This window comes from Artibeus jamaicensis, unplaced genomic scaffold (genome assembly GCF_021234435.1).
Source record: "Artibeus jamaicensis isolate MK-2021 breed Jamaican fruit bat unplaced genomic scaffold, CSHL_Jam_final scaffold_474, whole genome shotgun sequence".
NCBI classification, from domain to species: Eukaryota; Metazoa; Chordata; class Mammalia; order Chiroptera; family Phyllostomidae; genus Artibeus; species Artibeus jamaicensis.
Genome location: NW_026522046.1, coordinates 42,062,003 through 42,083,746, shown reverse-complemented (window position 1 = coordinate 42,083,746; position 21,744 = coordinate 42,062,003). Strand labels below are relative to the sequence as shown.

The window sequence follows — 21,744 nt, the reverse complement described above, 5'->3', positions numbered from 1 at the left end:
GGTGGGGTTTTGTTTTTGGTTTTGGTTTTGGTTTTTGTTTAAGTAAATGCATCAGGTGGGTCTTGTTTTGGTTTTAATGTTTGTGTTGGTGGGGACACCCAGCCCTGGGTTCACACGTGGTCGCATGTTTGGTATTTCAGATCCGAAGGACATAGCCTGCTCTCCCACCCTGGTGGCGGTAAGGACTCGCTCTCTGCCTCGTGTGTCTTCTTGGACGATGTGTCGTCTGCCAGGTGTCTGATGACTGTCACCAGTCTGGTCCTGTCTGCACAGTGTCAGTGGGTAACAAAGAGTGGATAAGGGTCCTGCCCCCCAAATATTAGCAGTTTCAGTCTGGGTTAGAGACCTCCTCATGGAGGGCGACCAGAGGCCGTGCCTCAAGAGCAATGGGGACATCTGGCTATCCCCTGAGTGGACGTCACCGTGTGACCGCAGAAGGATGCAAGGGGTGAGCCGGCTGCTGCCACTTCAAACTGCTGCCTGCACACGTCAGGTGGGCCGTCGGGACTGCCCAGCACACCAACCACCTCTCTCTCATCAGTGCAGCGCCTGCCGCCACCTGTCCCCTCTGACCTCTGCTCGTGCCTGGCTGGGAGTGACCGGCCCTGCGCTCTGGGTTACTGAGCACATCCAGGCCACGAAGGACACGTGCCCCGCCCCCACACACAGCAGGTCTCTGCTCTCCCCCAGTCACTCCGGGCACTTCCCTGCCTGCCTGGGCCGGTTCTCCCTCTCAGCAGGGGGCCTCGCCCCCACTGTCCCCCTCCTCAGTGCTGTCAGCTTCCCTCTCTCCCGTGTCACTCCCAGCCCGTGATGTCACCACCTACCTTGGGCGAAGCCTCTGTTGCCCTCACACCAGGCCCCCTGCTTACCTTAGAGCACCCTCCCTGACTCCCCTCGGACCACTCCCCTCCCCTCCCCAGGCCACCCCATTGAAACCTTGAGCCAAGAGCCCCAGGAGCAGCAACTGACCACATGTGGTCAGTGCTCCGGCTGACCCACTCGACCTGTCACTGGCATTTGACACAGTTCCTCCCACCCTCCCTGAACCACTCTCTTCCCTGGCTTCCAGACGCCCAGTGGCCAGCCCCCCGATGTGGGGCACCCCCAGCCTGGTGCTTGGCCTCTTCTTTCCTCGTTCATTCTTTCACTGTAAGACATTCTGGGCCGACATTGTGGGTCAACATTGAGCCCCGGCTGGAGCCCCCAGTGTGGGCCCCTCCTCTGAGCTTTCTGGTCATGGATTCTACTGCCTACCTCATGTCCTCGGAGATGCCGGCTTGTCTTCTCAGAGTGACCGTGACCAGAGTAGATCTCTTTACTTCACCCCATAAACTTGCTAGGCCCGTGGCATCTGCGGCCTCAGGGAACCCCACCCACCCCGTGGGCAGCCCAAACCTGGAGGGGTTATGGGATAACTGGGGCTCTGCCTTCCATCTGCCCCTCAGCCTGTCCACCACCAGGTCTCTGTGTGTGTGGAATGGAAACCCTCTCGTCACCTCCACTGCCCTGGTCCAAGTTGCTAGCATCTCCTCTGGGCCACTCGTCAGCCCCCTAAAATGGCTCCCTTCTGCCCGTCCAAAACCTGCTCTTCACACTCCACCTGGAAAGCCTTCCCCAAAACAGACATCAGAGCATGCCGCTGCCCGGCTTACAACCTCTGGCAGCCCCCCAATACACTCGGCGTAAAATCCAGTTCCCCTGCTGCCGGTCTCCCCGATACAATTGAGAGCCCCCAGGCAGGGCCCCATCCTGTTTCCGCCAATGCCTGGCTGTGGGGGCAGCGCCCACCACTGAGTAAAGGAGGGGCCGGGGTCCCTGCTCGGGCCCTTCGTTACCGCTGCAGGCCTCTGAGTGCGGTTACTTTGCAAAGAAGGATTCTGGTACCTGATAAAAATAGGAAAACAAAATCCGCTATGAAAATCCCTGCCTTCAAGAAAATTATTGCCATATGATCCTTAACTACAGCTGACATTTTAAAATGTTTTGAAAGCCATGTCTCTGCCATGATCTTGAATTTCAACATCCAAAGCTTCTGTTGACCCACTTTCGGTCGTGCTGTGGGACAGCCTAGAGGTGCGGCGGCCACCTCTGGAACTGGTGCTGGGACAGCTGGGGCTCGGAGTGCAGAGCCTGTTTAACCCCTCTTCACGCTGGGCATGGAAATTCAGGTGGTCAAAGACCTGGCTGTGAAAGCTCAAACTGTAAAATTCGTAGAAGATGATACTGGTATATTTTAATGACCTTGGCTGAGACAAAGCCTTCTTTTTGTAGATATGCTACCAAAAAAAAAAGGACAAGGGCCAGAAGAAAAAGTAAATTGAATTTAATCTGAATGTAAAACTTTTATGCTTCTAAGCACAGCTAGAAAGTATAAAGACAACTCACAGATGGGAGAAAATATTTCTAAATCATGTATCTGATAAGGGACTTGTGTCTAGACTGTATAGAGAACTCATACAACCCTGAAATAAGAAGGCAATTTAGTTAAAAAATGGGCAAAGGACTTGAATAGGTATTTCTCTAAAAAAGATACACAAATGGCCAATGAACATATGAAAATCTCTTCAATATCATTAGCCATCAGGGAAACATAATCAAAACCATAATGAGATTCCACTTCACATCCACTATGACGGCTGGAATCGGAGACAGATAATGAACCGAAACCCCTGCTCACTGCGGGTGAGGATGTGAAATGGTGCAGCCGCTGCGGAAACCAGCCCGCAGCTCCTCACAAGCCTCGGGTGGCCTGCCACCCACCAGTTCCACTCCTAGGTGCACATCCAAGGGGAATGAGAACGTGCTCCCGTAAAAACTTATACACGAGTACTCATCAGAGCGTGAATCCTAGTGGCCAAAATGTGGAAACAGTATCCACCAGTTGACAAAGCCACTTACCCATGCAGCGGGTTATTTTTCAGCAGTTAGTGGTTGAAGTCCAAGGGCAGGCACCACAACATGGTGAGACTCGAAAGCATGAGGCTGAGGGAAAGAAGCCAGTCCCAAAGGCCACATGTCACAGGGCCCCAGTGAATGCAGCGCGCAGAGTGGGAAAACTGTGGGGTCGGGAAGCAAGCCAGGGGTCAAGGGCAGGTGTGGGCAGGAGGAGGACTGACTGCTCATGGCGACAGGTTTCCTTCTGAAGGATGATGAGAGGGTCCCTTGGTTGGCTTTGGTGGTGGTCACACAACCCTGAAAACCACTGAATTGTGTACCTGGGTCTTGGGTTAGTCCTCAAGAAAAAAGTTTATTTTCACCTTCTATTATCTGAGGGTCTGGAACCTTGAGATTAACCAAGTTAGTCTGTTTTATTTCACTCATTTGTCTTTTTGCCCTTGGTAGCATTCTTGTGACAATAGTGAGCATCCCTGTCACAGTGAAGTGAGGCATGATTTCTGGCTGTTGCCTTGGTAACGGCTCTGATTACATTTTTTCTTCCAGCACTCAAAAAGCTATGAGAATGGCACGCACAGATTTAGACTGCAGAAGCCAGCCGCACCGGACGAGAAGCTTCTGGTGAGTCGCGCACGTGCTGCTGCAGAGCAGGAAGTCGGGGTGGCCGCCTCGGGGCCTCCGCACAGGCATCCGGGGTCTCGTGTTTCTTCTGGGAAACCTGAATTCGCCCTTGGTAGATTTCTTCGTATAGTAGGCTGAGCTCACTTTAAATGCGTAATTGAAATCTGAAAGTCGTTCATTGGTTCAGCAAGTATTCGCAGCATTGTGTGCCGCGGGCACTGACCAGGGCGGTCCCCACTGGGAGTGCCAATGACACATCTCGCTCCCATGGAGCTCCCATTCTGGGGGGCTGGGCTGGGGTACAGACAGAAAACACGCTTTCTACAGCAGCCAAATGCCAGGAAGACAGAGTCCACTGGGAGAGGAGTGGGTGGGCACTAGTCCAGGCCTGGTGGTGGGAGCCGTCCCCGAGAAGGTGGCCCTGGATAGAGCTGCGAGGCAGTGAGGGGCGGGGCGAGTCTGCACACACCTGGGCTGTGGGGGACTCGAGAGGAGGGCGCTCAGGAGGCTGGGAATATGAGGTGGCCCAAGAGATAACACAGAAAGTCATCTTCTAGCCCTCCGCCCTTCCACTCCCCATTTTACAGCAGAGGAAACTGAGGCACAGAGATGCTGGGACCACATTGCAGCCCAGTGGTTCCCACCCCTGCCTGGGCCTCCACCCCCTGCCCCCGCAGGACGCTTCCAGAGAGTTCCTCGAGTCACCTCTGCTTCACCGACCACACCAAGGCACAGGGCACTTTAGATTTGGCTATAAGTGTTGAAATTCTAAGCTCTTTCCTTTTTAAATCACGTAGTTTGAAGGATACATGTGGTAAACAGGCTTTGAACTTCTTTTCATTTCTGGAGTCTGGGAAGTCTAAGGTCAAGGTGCCAGCACATCTGGTACCTGGTGAGGGCCCGCCTCTGGCTCGCAGACGGCAGGGAGGGCGGGGAGAGAAGAAAGCTCCTGTGTCTCTTCTTGAAGGGCGCAAATCCCAGCCAGAGGGCCCACCTCCAAACACCGCTGAGGTAAAGATTGGGCTCAACATAGGGATTTGGGGGGAACTCAAGTATTTGGTACATAGCATCGGACCTTATTCGATGTCCAAATGGCTTAGCCCTCCCCAACTGTTGTTGAAGATTTACTTTTTCCTTCGGTGCAAGGTTTCAGGCCCCGTGTTCTGGTGCAGTTACTGACCAGTAAAGCTGGCACGTCTTCTGAGTGTGGTGTCACTCCTTCCTTTTCTTTTCTTTTTTTTTTTTTAATATTTTATTTATTTATCTTTAGAGTGGGAGGGAAGGAGAGAGGGAGAGAAACATCAATGTATGGTTGCCTTTCATGCGTCCCCTGCTGGGAACTGGCCTGCAGGGAACTGGCCTGCAACCCAGGCATGTGCCCTGACTGGGAATCAAACCGCGATTGTCTGGTTTGCAGGCCTGCGCTCAATCCACTGAGCTACACCAGCCAGGGCTCCACTCCTTCCTTTTCTGTTCCTTCTGCGAACGCCTGTTTACGAGTCTGTGACCAGAGTTACACAGTTAGAGGCCCCGGCAGGTCTTGTTTCAGTCCCGGCCACACCTCCATGCGGACACGGCCGGGCAGTTGTCGGCCCTGGTCCGTTGGTGTCCCTTGCCCAGGGAACTCTGGGCACTGCCCGGGCTCCGGCCCTTGCACTCGTGCAGCCGGGGAGCTCGCGCACTGCAGCGGCCGGGCCGGCGGGCAGGGCTCCCCACCAGCTTAGCAGGATGCCCTGCTGCCCCCTTTCCCTGAGTGACCCAGCTCAGGCCCCCGGGGCCCGAGGCGAGTACTCCTCAGCCCCTGACCACGGCCACCTTTCAGAGGGCAGCCCTTCTCTGTGTGCCAGGCATGGTTCTCGGCAACTGCTGAGGACATACAGAAGAGATGGGGTGGGCGAGGGGGAAATACAGGTGACGAGAAAGGGGCTCTGGCACCACTCAGCCACGTGATAGACCTTCTTCCAGTCCTTGTGGGTTTTATGATGATTATCTTGGGGATGGTGGAAATTTGTCATCCTTGTAGCCATGTGACCTTGTCACCCTGGCTTCTCGGGGGATCTTTCTGTGGCTGTGATTCAGCAAACGTGGAATGAGCACCAGGTGGGTGTCTTACTACTAAGGGCGATTCCGCCTTTGGTGCAGCAGGGACCACGACTCCCCCGCAGGGATGAATGGCTTCCTCACAGAGGACGGGGACCGCCCTCACTGGTGCAGGTGCGGCCTGCACACCTGGGCTGCTCAGAACCCCGCAGACCCTGGGCCGGGCCAGGGTGGAGAACTGTCGGCGCTGAGCGTGTGCGGACCACCGGTGCCGTCCCCTGCCACCCGGTTTTCCAGATTCCGTCTTTCTCTGGGGGAGGATTCCAAATATCGAGTGACAGATGCGGCTTTTAATTAACTGCGTTTGGAATCCCACTGGCATGAGCTGTATCGACATGAGAACAATGCAGGCTGTTTGATTTTGTGGAAAGTCTCAGATACAGAGAAACGCCTTTTAAGTCCTTGAGCTTCTTAGTTCCGTCCTGAGGAACGGGTTTCGATCGTCTTGCTCTGACTTGGGCCCTGCCCCCCGTTGCAGACCACTGTGCTTTTACTTCAATAATGCAAATGTGCCCATTAGGAATGTCCGAAATCAGGATTTTAAAACATCAGAATTGGTTTATGAATTTTTAAATAATGTACTTCTGCTAATGTGTGTCCATTGTGAGTTCCTTGGAAAATACAGGATCATGAAAAAATTATTGATGTTTTCCTAAAAACTACATTCGATTTCATCATTTGGTGATAACCATTGCCCCTTTAGAATTTAGTTTCTTTCTATGAATACATTCTATAGTTACCTAGTTACATATGTATATAGCCAACCATATAAATATATTGAATATGTTATATATGTATATATTCCTTGAGATCATAGTGAAAATGCAGTTTTGAGTGATATTTTATATTTAATGTGTCATAAACATTTTCCCACGTCATGAAAATCTACAACTTTATTTACAATTGCAAGATATATTATTAATACGGGTGGACTTTACCACAAAATTGTGTGACACTCATTTTATTGTACAAGTAGTTTTTCGTTGTTCAAATTATTTCTCACAAACAGGTTCCTAGAATGGCTGGGTCAAGGGTTTTGCGTGTTTAGTTAGCATTTCCTAAAGCCATGGGGAAGCTCACGAGTATGAAGTGACGACCCTGGTGAGGATGTTCTCCAAGGTGTCCGGATGACTTTCCGTGGGGCACCCAGTCGTCAGGAGGTCTGGCCCGGTTCCGCCAGATGGGCTGGTGACCTCTCCTGTTCCTTTGTCTTTTCATGGGACTCTTCCCCAGGACCCGGAGACACAGTGCTTGCTGCTGTCAGACGGGAAGCGCGCCATCCGTCAGAACCACGTGGTCCTCCTCCCCGCGGCCGAAGGTGGGAGCAGCATGGCCGCCATCAGCTTCATGGGGGCCTTGAAAATCCCTGTGAGTACTTGTGCCTGGGGAGGGTTTCTGAAAGGGGCATTTGTGTGCCCTAGGAAAAGAAGCTGGCCTATTGGTGACTGAGCTAGCGTGGTGAGCGTGCACTGAGTCGCACGCACATCCTCACACTGGGGGCCATGCAGCATCACTTACACGGACTGAGTGTCCGACCGAGTGTCGTGTCTGCACCCCGTCGAGGTGGGGGTCCCGAGCACACAGGGTGCGGAGCGGGAGCGCTTCTGCACCCCCGTGTGATCCAGCTTCTCACGCAGATTTCCCAGGCCGTATCTGGGTTGCCGTCTCGCAAGTGCCACCTCTTTCTAAAAGGGGACCTGCCGTGGAACTAGGAACTAGGTGGCTCTGGCCTACGCCCCACGCCCCTTCAGCAGCTAGGGTTTCAGAGCGCTGCGGTGTGAGCATCGCATTGGTGCGTACTTTTCCCGACTAAGCTGATGGAAAGATGCGGGACTCCATCTGAAAGGGGAGCCGTGTGCTGTACCAGCCTGCCAGGCAGTTGTCCTGCGATCCTGCCTCCTAGGCTGCTCTGCACGGCCCCGGGTGCCCTCTCCCTGCCCACCTGGCAGCACTAACACCAGACCAGAGCCGTGGGTACCTTCAGGGAGTCAGGGAATCTGCGATTCTGCTGCACACTTCAAGGAACCGTGAGTACACCTCTGGGCTAAGCAGCCACTCTCTCCTTCAGGGTGTGGTCGAGTTCTCCCTTTGTCTGCTCTTCGCAAAGCTGGTCAGCTACACGTTCCTCTTCTGGCTCCCTCTCTACATCACAAACGTCGGTGAGTGCCTGCTGCCGGAAGCACAGGCGTTGGGTTCTGTGCAGTGGCCGGGATTGGTGCTCCCTTGGCCTGCAGTTCTACAGACTTGGGAAGAAGAGACACGCGTGATGCATGATGATGTGAATCCAACCACGCGATTGGTGGAAATGTACAGACAAAGAGGGAATTGGGCCAGGCATGTTTTGTTGCCACAGTAACAACCTCAACTGGGTTAAAGGGATGACATGTTACACCCCAGCTGTGGCTGCCAGCTCCGCGCGGCTCTTCCTGCCCTGGGGCAGCCAGCACTTAAATGTGGGCACCATCGGACTTCGGGTCGGAGCAGCAGGTGAACAGGAGCAGAGGCCCTGGGGGCTGAGCTAATAAATGCTTTGTGACCTGACCTGGAAATGGGTTCCTAGGGAGGAGCTCTAATTTGAGGGAAGAGCAGACAGTTTGTCTTATTCCCAAAGCCCAGTGGGGCTGAAGCTATAGGTTGTGACTGCCCGGGCCAGCTCCATAGCAGCAGGAAAGACAAGGGGGGTCCAGAAGTTCTCCAGAGAAGAGATCCTTGAGTCCAGGGGTGGCACCCTCTGCTGTAGGGGGACAGGGATGGCCAGGATGGGGTGGTGGCGGAATGGTCAAGAATGAGGGATGGTCAAGGAGGGCTCTGAGCTTCTGGGTGTCCCCTGAGATGCAGACTCTGGTGAGTGGGACGGACAGGTGACCCATGGGATGCAGGTCGGCAGAGGGCAGACCTCATGTTTCCAGCAGCGTCCCAGGGACCAGCAGAGACAGACGGAAGCCCGAGACAGAAGGGCTGAGTCTCTTGGGGATGGAGGCCGAGGAGACAGTGAGGGGACCGACATGTTCGCAGGGCCTGGGCCTGTGGGAGGGCCAGGGGCCAGGCTGGAGGGAGCTGGGGCCATAGGTCCCCTCCCTGCCTGGGACCGCACCTCCACCCTGTGCTGCAGGTAACTTTGCTCCACGGAACCAGAGCCGGTTACTAATTGGACTCGGCAGGACCGTCCCTCATTGCTGGGGTCGGGAGTGTTTAGCAGTTGTCATCTTTTCTGAGTGTCCACCCACATGGGGGGCTGCTTGTTTTCTTTTACCCTGAGTTAACTAATTGCTCCCTGCTGCAAATCATGCTTATGAAACAGAAGGGGGTGACATGGGGACTTCCTCTCAGAGACACTCCTGTCATTCAAACAGATCACCTGGATGCCCAGAAGGCAGGGGAGCTGTCCACCCTGTTCGACGTGGGCGGGATCTTTGGTGAGTCCCTCTCTGTGGGCTTCGCTGCCATAGAAACGTGTGTGTGAATACCCGCGACCCGGGCTCTCAGAGTGGTCTTGCTGCTGAGAGGAGATGTGTCCTCCAAGGGAAACGTGTTCCCCAAGGTGTGTCGTCTGAGTGGACGTGTCCCCTCCTATGTCCTGGGCCCGGACTCTGTCAGACGCCCTCAGTGGGTGACAGACTGGTGGTGTCAACGCCCTAACAGGTGAAGGGGCTCGGGGGCCGACCAAAACCAGACCCCGAGACACCCTCGCCGTCTCCCTGGGAGGTGCCCTCCGGGTCACTCACATCTGACCTGGAGCACACAGGCCTGTCCGGAGGTGGGGCATTGCTGAGGCGGCTTCCTGCTGCAAGGGGACTTGGGAGAGGACGTCACCGTCTTCTTGCTGCTGCACCTGTATTCCTCCTCCCTCCATGGGACCCTGCCCGGGGAGGCGAGCGCCCCAGGACCCACCCCTCCACTTTGCAGGTGGGATCCTGGCGGGAGTCGTCTCCGACCGACTGGAGAAGAGGGCCTCCACCTGCGGGCTGATGCTGCTGCTGGCCGCCCCGACGGTGAGTCTGCCCCACCAGCTCTGCCTCCTGAAACGGCCTCGCACCCCACCAGCCTCCCCACCAGCACAGGCCCTCTGGCCGGGCCCGGGCTTACTCTGTGCTTCTCGGTTTCTGGGGACTGCCCATCACCTCAGAACCTCCCTCCCCAAACCTGCGGGCCTGCAGAGCTGCAGGGCAGGGCCCTCCCTTAGACATTTCTCATCAACTTGCGCGGCAATTGTTTGCCCATCAGCCACTGTACTGGGCTGTGATTGTCCCCAGAGTAAGCCTAGTTTTCAGTCATCTTGGGGTGGTGGGCACCACCCCACACAGACACTGAGAATTTCTACTAAAGAACTGACTGTGTGTCTCCCCACCCCCACTCAGGCACAGCCTGAGGGGGAGATGGTTACACTGAGAGAGAACTGCCCCAACCATTCCTTCCGAACCCCAGGAGCTCAGAGAGGGAGGCGCCCAGGGTCCTCCAGCTCAGCGAGTACCCTCAGGACCCGAGTGTCTGGGACAAAGCTGGTGGCTTCTGTCCCAGGACCGTCCCCCCGCTGGGTGGCTGCCCGGGCATCACCTGCCCGGCGGTTCCCGGGCAGTCTCTCGGCTGCGCATAGCAAACCATCGCCGTCCCCCTCTTTTCCCCGCTCACAGCTGTACGTCTTCTCCACCATCAGCAAAATGGGCCTGGAAGCCACCGTAGGTGAGTCCCCAGGCCTCGCTTGCCTTTCACACTTGTTTTGACCAGACAGCTTGAACTGAAATGAAAACTTAACAAACCAGCATTTAGCCCATGTGACTGGCACATACGGTGTGGCTAAAATGGTCCCCGTGTCCCTCTTTGGGTGGGGCCGCTGGGAGAGGCCTCCTGCTCCCAGGCACAAGGCCTGACCACCTGCGAGTCTGAGAGCCTGGGAAGGTGTGGGCCACCTGGCCTGGGGTAGTGACAGGCCTTGGGTGCCCAGTGGAGGGAAGCCACTCCCAGAAGCCAGAGGCCACCCCCGAGGCAGCAGGCTGCACCCCCCGGCAGGTGAGGGCAGGCCAGAGTAGAGCGGGTCAGGCGCCCAGCCCGTCCCCCCAGCTGGCCCTTGTCGGCGGCCATTCAGGGGCAGTTGCGTAACACAGAAGGACTATATTTAACTTCGGGCCCTGACGCTGAGACATACTGTTTCCGTCCTGACAAGCCAGCGGTGGGGATCAGAAGGGAGGCCGGCCGGGTGAGATCCTGCTGAAAGTTCCCCAGAAGGCAGGTTGCCGATGGGGCTGGGGGTGTATCACGGAGTCTCCTGCTGCCCCGGGCCCCGAAGCTGCTGCACAGGGGACTGTGAACTAGACGGTCTAGGAAAGTAGCTGCGTTTCAGAACTAGGCACTGCCGTCCTCCTCGGGGATGTCGCTGCGCTGGGTGGTCCCCTCGAGGTCACAGGGTGGAAGCCCTTTCCACTGCAGATAAGGCTGTGTCTGGTGGCAGCCGAGACAGATGACAGGGAGCATCTGCTGGCCCAGATCACACATGTGCTTATACACCAGGTTCTCACCCCCTCCGCGTGTCAGCAGCTGCTGTCCGTTGAGGGGGAGGAGTGCAGTTCTGGACTGTGACTGGACTTGCAGAGCTGTCTTGGGGCAAGTCTGAAGGAAGATGCCTGTGACAGTGGCCCTGGTAGTGAGCCCCATGGAGTACGGGGGCCACCTTCCCAGCATCCCACTGGGGCCAGGACCCACTTGTGATGACAGGGTGCCCACCTAGGGGGTTGCTGAGACAGTGGAGGCTCTCCCTGCAGTGTCCCCTAAACCCCTTGTTTCCGGTCCCCACAGCCATGCTGCTCCTCAGCGGGGCCCTGGTCAGTGGGCCCTACGCGCTCATCACCACCGCCGTCTCTGCTGACCTGGTGAGTGGCTGCTCGTGCAGAGCTGGTGGGGGGTGGGGGCCGGGGCGGGACAAGTGCTGTGGTGATGGTCACCTCCTCCACTCGTGACAGTGATGGTCTCTGTCAGTGGGTGGCGTGTTTATAGAAGCCCCATTTTTGAAGTGAGCAGTATCTGTCCTTTTAAGAATTTTCTAAGCAAATAAGGAGGGATGGAAGTCCCCATTCTACAGACAGGAGGCTGCGGTGAGAGGGAGGGACCCATCTGAGGCCAGGGCTGTGGCTCACCGCTCTGTGCTGTTCCCGCAGGCCCGGGAGGCTTGGGATTGAACCCCCGGAGCCTGGCCTGGGGTCTCGGCAGAGCAAGGTCGGCCCCTGCCCTGCACCCAGGCCATTCTGGGTGCCCGCTCTGCCCGGCCCTCTGCTGGTGTGGGGACTGCAGGCGAGCCAGGGAGGGTCCCAGCCCCAGGAGGGCCTGTGCCAGAGAGGACACTGCCCTGACAAAGAAATAGTCACTGTGCAGGACAGTAGATGTCCACACTGTGGTGGCAGGGACCCTCCACGGCCTCGGGAGCGACAGGGACTGCTGACCCTTCTTCCTGGAGGAAGAAGCTGCTGACGGGGTGACTCCCGACTGCAGGGACCCCAGTTCAACCCCAGAAGAGTCAGGCCCTGCTCAGCTACCTGACACAGAGGACAAGCACGATGGTAGTCACCTGGAGGGAGCGCGGCACCAAACAAAATCCCCGCCTGAAAGTGGTTTTCACAGATCAGTGGAGAGAGGAGACGTCTCCTGTACAGAGGGATTCATGCAGACACCTGCCCCCCAGGAGGGGGGCAAACTCTTCCCGGGGGTGGGCTGTGTGCGCCACCTCCTTCCCCAGAGGACAGTGTTGGTCGGGGAGAGTAACGTGGCTCAGAGAAACCCAATAGACCCGGCCTCTGCCGGCCGGTCAAGGTCAGCGCCAACAGTGAGGAGGCACATGCATCCACATGCCCTTGTTAGGAAGTGCCGGAAGGGGCCCCTCACATTGGCAATCTCCTTCCCAACACCTGACCACGCTCAGACTGTCGAGGGCTCAGTGACAAGGGGACAGGGGCAGCTGTCACAGCCAAGTGGACCAAAGGAGACATGATGTGCATGTCCAGTGGTTTCCTGGATGGGATCCTGGGGCAGAAAGAGATGAGGTTGAACGTTAGATAAGAAAACCAATTATATCGGAACAAAGCGTAGGTTTTAGTTAGTAACACATCAGTATTGGATGGTTAATTACAACAAATGCAGCCTAACAATGAAAGCTACGGACAGGGCAGCCAGCAGCACCGGGCAATGTCTCTGCAAGTTTCTGTGAATCAGGACTACCCTACCACTAAAAGGCCCCCGGAAGTTTATGCTCGTGGGCAGGGTGGCCAGGCTTCTCCACCTCTGGGTCCTGAAACCCTGGGACCTTCCTGCTACCTCCAGCTGGCTCTTCTCTTTGCACCACTCCAGTCCTCCTAGAATCAGACCCAGAAGCCCTGCCTCCCACTCATCCTGCTGCTTAGAAACCACAGCAGAACGGTCCCCCTGCAGTCGTCACGCAGGCCTTAGGGCCCCAGCCATGCTTCTGCCTGCGCTCAGCCCCCTGCGGGCAACCAGCCACTCTGACGGCTGTCCTGGGTCCTGTGGGGCACCAGGGGCCCTGCGCCCACCACAGTCAGCAGGGCAAGGCGGAGTCCACAGGTGCTGGGAGCTGGGCTCTTCTCGTCCGGGTCTCCGACCTGCAGCTCGCTGCTGTGTCGAGGGAGTGCTCCTCAGACGCCCTCTGTGGAGTGCATCCTTGTTCCTGTCTACACGAGCACAGAAAGTTCCAGAAGGGTCTGCACCAGACCCAGAGCAGTGGTCTGCCCCGTGAGATCAGAGGGCAGAGAAGGGACTTTCGCTTCCTTCCCAGACTCCAGAAAATGCAGGTTGTGGGTGATTACCCTGTACGTATACACTTTCATCTGTTTTTATGAGCTTTGATTTAGTCTTGCAGTTTAGGTTTCCGGGCATTGTGTTTCCCGACTTCTTTCCTTCATTGTCCCCAGTTCGTGCTTCTCCCCCTCCCCCCACCTTATTTATATGTCTGGATTTTTGCAAAGCAGAGCTCATGCTGGCGTGTCATATGGGACTTGTGTCCCCTACGTGGGTCCTGCCCTCTTCCCCAACCCCCCAGCATTTGTCGCTAATAGGTTTTTAGGTACTGCCGAGCCATCTAACGTGTCACAGAAAGCCCCCAGCAGAAGCGTGGCGGTGGACAGTAATGCTGTCCTGGCTTAGGGATGGGCGTGCAGGCCCTTCGTCCCCCTGTCTTCCTTGGTGGCTGGTGCCTCAGTGAAGATGATTGTTGTGCTGAGTATTTGTTTATTTGGAGGGATTTTGAAGAGTCCTTTAAGCTAGAATATGTTTGAACAAGTATTTCTGATGATTTCTGACTCTAGAAAACCCCGGAAACTTTGCCTACCATTCCCAGGTGAGTTTGGGGAGCAGACTTTGTTTCCCATGGAAGACACCCCGCGTCCCGAATTGCTCTGCAGAGGCGCTTGTGTAAACTGCCCTGTGGAGGGCATGCCTTCCACTTCCCCTCCGATGCCGCTGGGGCAGGCCTCACACTCGACCTTCCTTCTCCAGGGGACGCACAAAAGCCTGAAGGGAAACTCCCACGCCCTCGCGACCGTGACCGCCATCATTGACGGAACTGGGTCTGTAGGTACGTGGATACTTTTAGCTCTCAAAGTTAATTGTGGTCCCCGGGGAGCCACGTGGTCAGGTCCTAATTAACAGATGCCACGATTCCGATTGCTTTGATGAGATTAGGGTCCACTGCCTTCCTAAAATATGAGCAGGTCAAAAGCGCGTGCAAACCCAGGGGATGCGGGTGTGTGGCACTGTCCTTGTTGGTCCGATGGTTCCAGAGACGACATGGCCGTGGGGCGGTAGGAGTTAGTTCTCGTCAAAGCCGTCAGTCAGACACTACAGCCAGGCCCATGGCCCTGGTATCCAGTGACTCTTTATCACTATCATCTCCAGGACAGAATCTTATTTAAATACAAATGACAGGCCCTGGCTGGTGTGGCTCTCTTGGTTAGGCTTTGTTCCATAAACCCAAAGGTCGTGGGTTCGATTCCCCATCAGGACACCTGCCTGGGTTGCAGGTTCGGTTCCCCTGTCATGGGGGGCAGTGACCAATCGATGTTTCCCTCATACTGATGTTTCTCTACCTGTGTTTTCTCCCTCTCTTCCCCCCTCTCTGAAATCAATAAGCATGTCCTCAGGTGAGGATTTAAAAACGTGTAAATGACAGGGAACCTGACGGGTCCCAACGCAGCCAGATTCTGGGTGGTAGCAGCCGTGTTGAGGTTCTCAGAGACAATTCAGTGTTACAGTCTGAAGGGCAGAAAGGCGCTAGAATACAAAACTCACTCTCAGAGGGGCAGGTGGGAGCTGGCAGTGTCCTTGACCTTTCTCAATGTCCATGACCTTTCTCAAAGTTTCTTGTATACCGGGACCACTCCCTGCTGGAGGTCCTGGAGTGACTTGAGCAGGCCCTTGACCGCCCACTGTTCAGAAGTTCAGGCTCGAGTTTCTGTTGTTCCCCAAGTCACAGCAGCCCCATTTCTGTTTTTGTCTTTAGTTCCTTCATTTTGCTGGACCCAAAGGTGACTTTGAGTTTGCTGGATGGTGTTCGCGGTCACCTCTCTTATGTTTATTCTATTTTATTACTTTTTAAATTTATTTTTAGAGAGAGGAGAAGGAAAAATAGAGAGAGAAGCATTGGTAGAGAGAAGCGTTGATACCTGAGACAAACATGAATTGGCTGCCTCTCACACACCCATGTGCCCTGACCAGGAATAGAACCAGCGACCCCTTGGTTTGCAGGCTGGTGCTCAATCCACTGACACGCACCAGCCAGGCTCTGATGTTTATTTTAAAGTGAGACCATTCCCTTTGTGGGGGACCCTCTTGGGGCATGCAGACATGTCTAGAAAAAGGGAGGTGGGTGCTCTGCCCCACGACACCTGCAGGGCAGCAGACTACCCTGCGTGGAGCAGCCCCGCTGTCCCCGCCGGCCGTCGTGGCCCACGGGGACCTTCCCACACCTGGAAGCCACTCACTGAGTCGGAAGTCAGGGCCCCTGGGCTGAGCTCTACTCCAGTGGACTGGGACTGGGCGCAGCCTGCTCTCTGCCTCCTGTCTGTGCGCAGAGGCCTTTGTGAGCCAGCCCAGCCCGCCCCCCACTTCTGTGAACCCCGTTGTTAGTGCTGCTCAGAGCTCAGCCAGCAGCCCAGGTTGCTGTTGGAAAGTGAAAGGGGGGCTTCAGAAAGAGGGGAGGTATGACTTAGGTGAGAAACACATCTTCCTTCATATTCCCCAAACCAGATGGATGCAGCAGCACCTGGCTAAGGCGGTTGGGGGAGGGGTCACTACATCTGCAAAGGCGCCACGGCTCTGAACACCCTTCCCCCACAGAGGACGGCCCGGGGTGCCTGGACCGTGGCCGGCCCCTTCTGACCTCCAGTATGACCTTATGTGGTGGACTGTCATGCCCACACTGGGAGGTCCGGCAGGGACCCAGAGTCCTGTCTTTGCCAGTTCAGTGCACTCTGCCCAAGGGCATGGTTGCCATGGAAATGGCACATGCTTGCCCACCACTGCGTCTCCATCATTATTTCTCTCCAGAAGTGCTGCCCAACTAGGCAGAAGTGGAAAAAGGCTCAAGGGGAAGCGCACACTGTTCAGCACGATCTCCCACAAGACAGTTCACTGGTGCCTTTATTAAATGATGTGACTGCTGGTTTCAACGGAGGCAAAGCATCACTGATTGTGACAGTCAGTGCCTCGTCCCGATCCACAGACTCACGCTGCCCTAGTGACCCCAGTTCATTGGCTCTGTGGGTCAGCACTGGACTTGCGTCCCCGGGAAAGCGAGGCACGTCGCCTCTGTGTTTCAGGCAGAACAATTAAGTGGAGCCCTGAATTCGTCCAAGTTCATTTTTATGTTATCCAGGTAAAACATACTGTAACTTGAGAAGCCAGATAGGCTTACAAGCTTATTGTTCTGCAAATGAAAGTCCCTTGTCCATGTCCCCTCAGCCCCCCTTTCTAGAAGCAGCCACTTCCAGCTGTCCTTCCTGATCTTGTGCATGCATGCACCAGTTTTCCCCACGCATCCATGTGTGACTGGGACGGTCGGTGTCCTGGTGGAGGGGGGTGGCGGGGAGGGGTCCTTGTCCGCACCCACGTGCTCTTTCCTCATCCTCATCAGTTACCCAGTTGTGTTAATATCCTTCATTTCTGAGTCCAGAAAATCTTTAATTTATGCTTCCTAATATGTACATTTTTGTTCTTCTCCAAACTACCAAATGCCTCGTTTTTCCTCTTGTTTAAGCTTCTGTTGCAGTTGTGCCCGTGTGCACTGTCACCCTCAGACCCTCCTCCGTGCCCCCTTCCACTCCATGCACCCTCCACGGCCACGCATCCCACTTCCCTGCTCCAGTCCCCAAGTGTCTGAGCAGCTTTCAACACCTCCCAGATTCCCTTTCTCTCTCCCCCGCGTTGGGCCCTGGCTTTCCAGATCCCGTATTTGCGGCTTCTCATTGTGGAAGATGACTTCTAGTCGCTTCAGAGTAGTAGTGTTTTCAATTTTGAGAACTGGAAAGGCTATGGAGTCTGAATTCTGCTGTCATTTGGGGGACGGTTTGTCAACACAGAATTCAAGACTGAAAGTCCGTTTGTTCTGGTTTCCCTTGTCACACAGAGAAGTCCACCATGGTCCTTAGCCCAGGCTTCCCTTCTGACCCTCATCGGGTTCACGTCTTTCTTTATTTCCGGAGCCTTGCTTCACCCCCTGTGCCCTGGGCACCTGGGGCCCACTCTGTCTGCTCACACCTGCCCTCCTCTCCGGGCAAATGGGCTCCATTTTACTTGATAAGTTGTTTCTACTCTTTCCTATGTATTTTCTTTCTGGAAAACATTCAGATGTTTAACTTTCTGGATTAATCCTTCAATTTTCTTTTCTTTCTTTTTTTTTTTTTCCTTTCTACCTGTACCTTTTTTTTTTCCTTCTACTTTCTCAGATGTTCTTGACCTTCCAGCCGCTGTACTGAGCTTTGTACTTTGGCTCTCACAACTCTGACACTCGTGGGTTTGTCCGCCCACTCAGTGTGTGCTCTTCCACTTGTGGCTGCCGTGCGCTGGCCGGGTCGAGCGACACTGCCCACACTGGCGTGGCGTTCAGGCACGAGAGCAGGGCCCCTGTGGTTCGACCCGATTGCCCCGTAGTCTCCAGGGTGTCGTAGCTTCCTGGCGTTGTCTTCTCCCCAGTTTGTCTGTTTCCTGTGGGTTCCCGCCCTCCCGGTTTGTTTGCTTTGGTTGAGCTTCCTCGGATACAGGCCGTCTCGGCTGGCCCTTCGCACGTTCATGCTGAAGGATGGCGCCTGTCAGACGCCCCTCTGCGTGGGAGGGCGTGCCAGCTGCTGCTCTCCACAGGGGCGGGGTCGCCTGGAGTCTGGAGGAGACGCCCCCAGTGCCCACAGCGGGTGCAGGCCTCGCTGCCAGCATTCGTCACGTGTGGGAGGGCAGGTGGCGGCTGCTGCATCCTCGCTCTACCCTGGCTTTGGTGTCCGGAGCATCTGGTGCAGATCCTCCGAAGGCTAAGCTGCTGCTCTCCTGCAGGGCTCGGGGCAGGGGTGTCACCGAGGTAGTGACATTGGAGGGAAAACCTGGATCAGAGGGGAGTAGAGGGGCGTATCGAACGGTGCTTCGTACAAGACCACAGCCAACTCCCATTTTCCTCCCCTGCCACCCTCCCTGCCTCCTGCGCTGGGATGGGCTTGCCTGAGCAGCAGGCCCTGGCCGGCCTCCTCCGGGCAAGGAAGGCAGCGCCCGTGTCTGTTGTCACGCCCTGCAAAGCCCGTCCTCCAGGGACGGGTGCCTTCTCCTGTCTGCCCCTCTCTTTGTGGGTTTATAATTTTTTTAAGATTTTATTTATTTTATTTTATTTTTAGACAGAGGACAGGGAGGGAAAAAGAGAGGGACAGAAACATCAGTGTGTGGTTACCTTATGCACCCCCTACTGGGGACAACCCAGGCATGTGCCCTGACTGGGAATCAAACTGGTGACCCTTTGGTTCGCAGGCTGGTGCTCAGTCCACTGAGCCACACCAGCCAGGGCTATAACTCTTTAAATTCAGTCTCGGTCCATTTTGTGGTATTTGGGCGATACAGAACCGTCTACTGTGTTTACCAGGAAGCTCTCGTCAGACTTAAAAGCAAACATGCAGTTGCTTCTCAGATTACCCAGATGGAGAGTGCCCCTTGCAAGCACTCAGCAGAGCATGGGTGCATGAGTAATTAGGGGAGAGCGCCTCGTCGCCCCGTCTCTGAGATCAAACCTCAGTTCATGGCCTGGCGTGGACACTTCACACTGCTCCCCACGCCAGACAGTGCACCACCCACACACACGACTCAACTCAATCCAGTCTCCTGCAGGAAAGTAAATCACAAGACCACAGCAACCGACATGCTCATGTATCTTTTGGCGTTTTGAGGAATATTTGCTTTTTTTATAATTTTATCATAATTTCAAACTTAAGAAAAGTTGCAAACAAGTACAAAGAATTCACGCTATGTTTGCCTTATCCCCCCCACTTTCTGACACACGTGTTTATAGCACACATATGCACACACGTGCGCATTTATGGCTACACTTGCATATTTTTTCTGAACCACGGGAGAGCACATCGCAGGCCTGCTGCCCCTCTCCCAGGAGCTGATTGGTCGGTGTGTGCTCCCCAAGAACGAGGGGCTCCCTGACTCGGCCACCGCACGGCGATGGGACTCAGGACACTGCGGCCGATACAGGATTAGTGCCCCCAAACCTCACTCAGCTTCTCCAAATATTGTCATAGCGTTAGATTCCAGGGTTTTTTAATGACAGCATTTTGAGCGGGATGATTAGATCAAACGAATGAACATTTTAATGTCAATACGTATTTTAGCCTCGCTGCTAAGAAAGAGCTATGCCAATCGCGCCCTCAGCAGTACCGAACATAATTAAGCTTTTTACCCCCCACCTGTCTGACAGGTAAGAATGAGGCAGGATTATTTTCATGGCTTCCGCTTAATTGTCAATGAGGGTGCGAGCGCCATTCTGTGTCTCCGCCGGGCTTGGGTGCTTCCGGCGGTCACGTCGCGGACGGCTCCTCACGCAGCAGTGTGCCCACTTGCCTCGTTTCAGGAGCCGCCCTGGGCCCGTTGCTGGCTGGGCTCATCTCCCCATCTGGGTGGAACAACGTCTTCTACATGCTGATGCTGGCGGATGCCTGTGCCTTACTGGTAAGTCGCCTGGCTCCTTCCGGCAGCCTTTCACGGGCATCTCCGTGCTGTCGGCCAGACTCTGGTGACCCCTTTTTCCCTGGGCCCCAGCGGCTCTGCGGGACAGACCCAACTTCCCTACATGTCCCTGTCCGAGACCCTTTTTCTTTCTGGTTAAAGCCAAGAGCAGAGCAGAAGCAAGTCATCTGCTACAGGCCGTTGCGGGCAGGAGGGCAGAGGGGCAACGCACAGGAGCCCCAGTTTTGGATCCCGGCCCTGCCACCTGGCGGCCTGGGGGACTGTTCATGGCACGTGGTTGAACCGGGTGGCCAGGCTCTCACATGCATGGGCTGTCCCTCACCAGTTCACACTGACCCAGAGCTGGCGGGTCCTGCCCTGTCAGGAATACTGCCCAGACCAGAACTTTCGTCATGTTTCAGGAACTGAGCTTTGTCCTTCAGAATCATCGCTGCTGTTTCTAGCTTATCCCGTCCCTGCCTGGAACAAGCAGTGTCTTCCTGTTTTTCCTTTCTCGTAATGATCTGCTTTTTATAATTACGAGCATCTTCCTTCTAACACTTTCCACATTCGGGACTTGTTAGATTTGATATTGATAAGATACCAGCTTCCACTCAGCAGGCCATGCTGGTAGCTGGAGATCAGGGTTCAAATTCATGCTGATCAACTTCTCTGACAAAGTGATATCGCTGCTGGCCCTGCTCTCGGCACCCGGCCCGCTCCCACCTGTTGAGCGCTGCCCTGGGTCAAGCATGGCAGCCGGCCGCGTCTTGCCTGGGGAACAGCTTCTTCCCTCCAGTCTGAGCTCACGTCGCATAGACGGGACCCTGAGCTCCACCTTGAACCTGAAGCATCTAAGGAAATAAACGTCCTGGCTGAGGCTGGGTCCTACACAGCTGCATGGGTTCAAGTCACCCCTCCTCCAGCCCCTGCTGCCTTAGCCTCCGAGCAGAGGTTCCTCCTGGTGGGAGGGTACACACTGCATCTAAGAAGTGGGGCCACCAGAACCAGGATGTCCTGCAGGGGTCGTTTCAAAGCCAAGAGCACTGCCCACCTTGGGGGCGGTGGGATCTTCTCAGGTGGCTGGGGTCACAGGGGAAAGACCAGGGAAAGGCTCCCACAGGAGTTACATGTGGGGTGGGCTCAGTCGTGCATCCGGACCTGCAAGCTGGCTCTGAGCCCCTGCAGCAAGAAAAGGACTGTGAAGGGAAAGGAGCCGACCAAGCGGAGGCGCCAGCGTCAGTTTGCCCCCAGCAGCAGCGGCTAGCCCAGGGCCCCAGGGGGGAGGCAGTTCCAAGGACAGCCTCCTCAGCCTCCCAGGGCCTGCGCCCACTCACCTGGCTTTCAGAGTCACCTGCGCAGCGACCTAGTCCTCCCCTTGTGCCACCGTGGCTGGGGGTCACCTTGTCTTTAGTCTCTTTTTCCAGTTTGGACGTCTTATGATTGGACTCATTTCATTTTGAACATTCCTCGCACCCGAAGGGCATGCAGGCTAAAATCTGCTCTGACAGCCTTATTGTCAGGGCACAGCCCCCACAGTGACCCACAGGGCTTTGTCATTGGCAGCCCTGCAATGGGGACAGGCTCCGACCGCTGTGGGCACGCGGCTGCAGTGGGGACAGGGCTGAGCCTGCTCGGTGACCCAGGGTGCTGCCCTGACGCGGTGGCCTTGTCTCTGTTTGGGTGCAGTTCCTCATCCGCCTCATACACAAGGAGCTGAGCTGCCCAGGGTCAGCGACAGCAGACCAAGTTCCGTAAGTCCCCCTCGGGCCCCTTCTTCCAGTAATTAAAGCAGCCCAGCTTCAGAATGCCACTCAGGCTTATCTGCCTCCCACACCTGGCTGTCCCTCCAGGAAGGAGGACGGCTCCGCGGCTTCCCTTTCATCCTCCCTAATAAATACCTCTGTGGGTATGATCCAGGCAATCTCT

At 55.6% G+C, this 21,744-nt stretch overlaps 1 protein-coding gene across 5 annotated transcripts in view; it reads left to right on the top strand.

The window, feature by feature from the left end:
• SLC37A1 (solute carrier family 37 member 1) overlaps positions 1-21,744 on the top strand; it is a 45,495-nt gene that overhangs the window by 22,485 nt on the left and 1,266 nt on the right. For 3 of the 5 annotated variants that reach the window (XM_037144588.2, XM_037144587.2, XM_037144589.2), the window contains 11 exons: positions 141-178; positions 3,445-3,519; positions 6,853-6,987; positions 7,688-7,778; positions 8,973-9,035; positions 9,526-9,611; positions 10,251-10,299; positions 11,410-11,483; positions 14,113-14,191; positions 19,721-19,818; positions 21,505-21,569. In XM_037144588.2, coding sequence (XP_037000483.2) covers positions 141-178; positions 3,445-3,519; positions 6,853-6,987; positions 7,688-7,778; positions 8,973-9,035; positions 9,526-9,611; positions 10,251-10,299; positions 11,410-11,483; positions 14,113-14,191; positions 19,721-19,818; positions 21,505-21,569 — 853 coding nt within the window. The other 2 variants (XM_053657742.1, XM_053657743.1) reach the window with 2 other exon arrangements.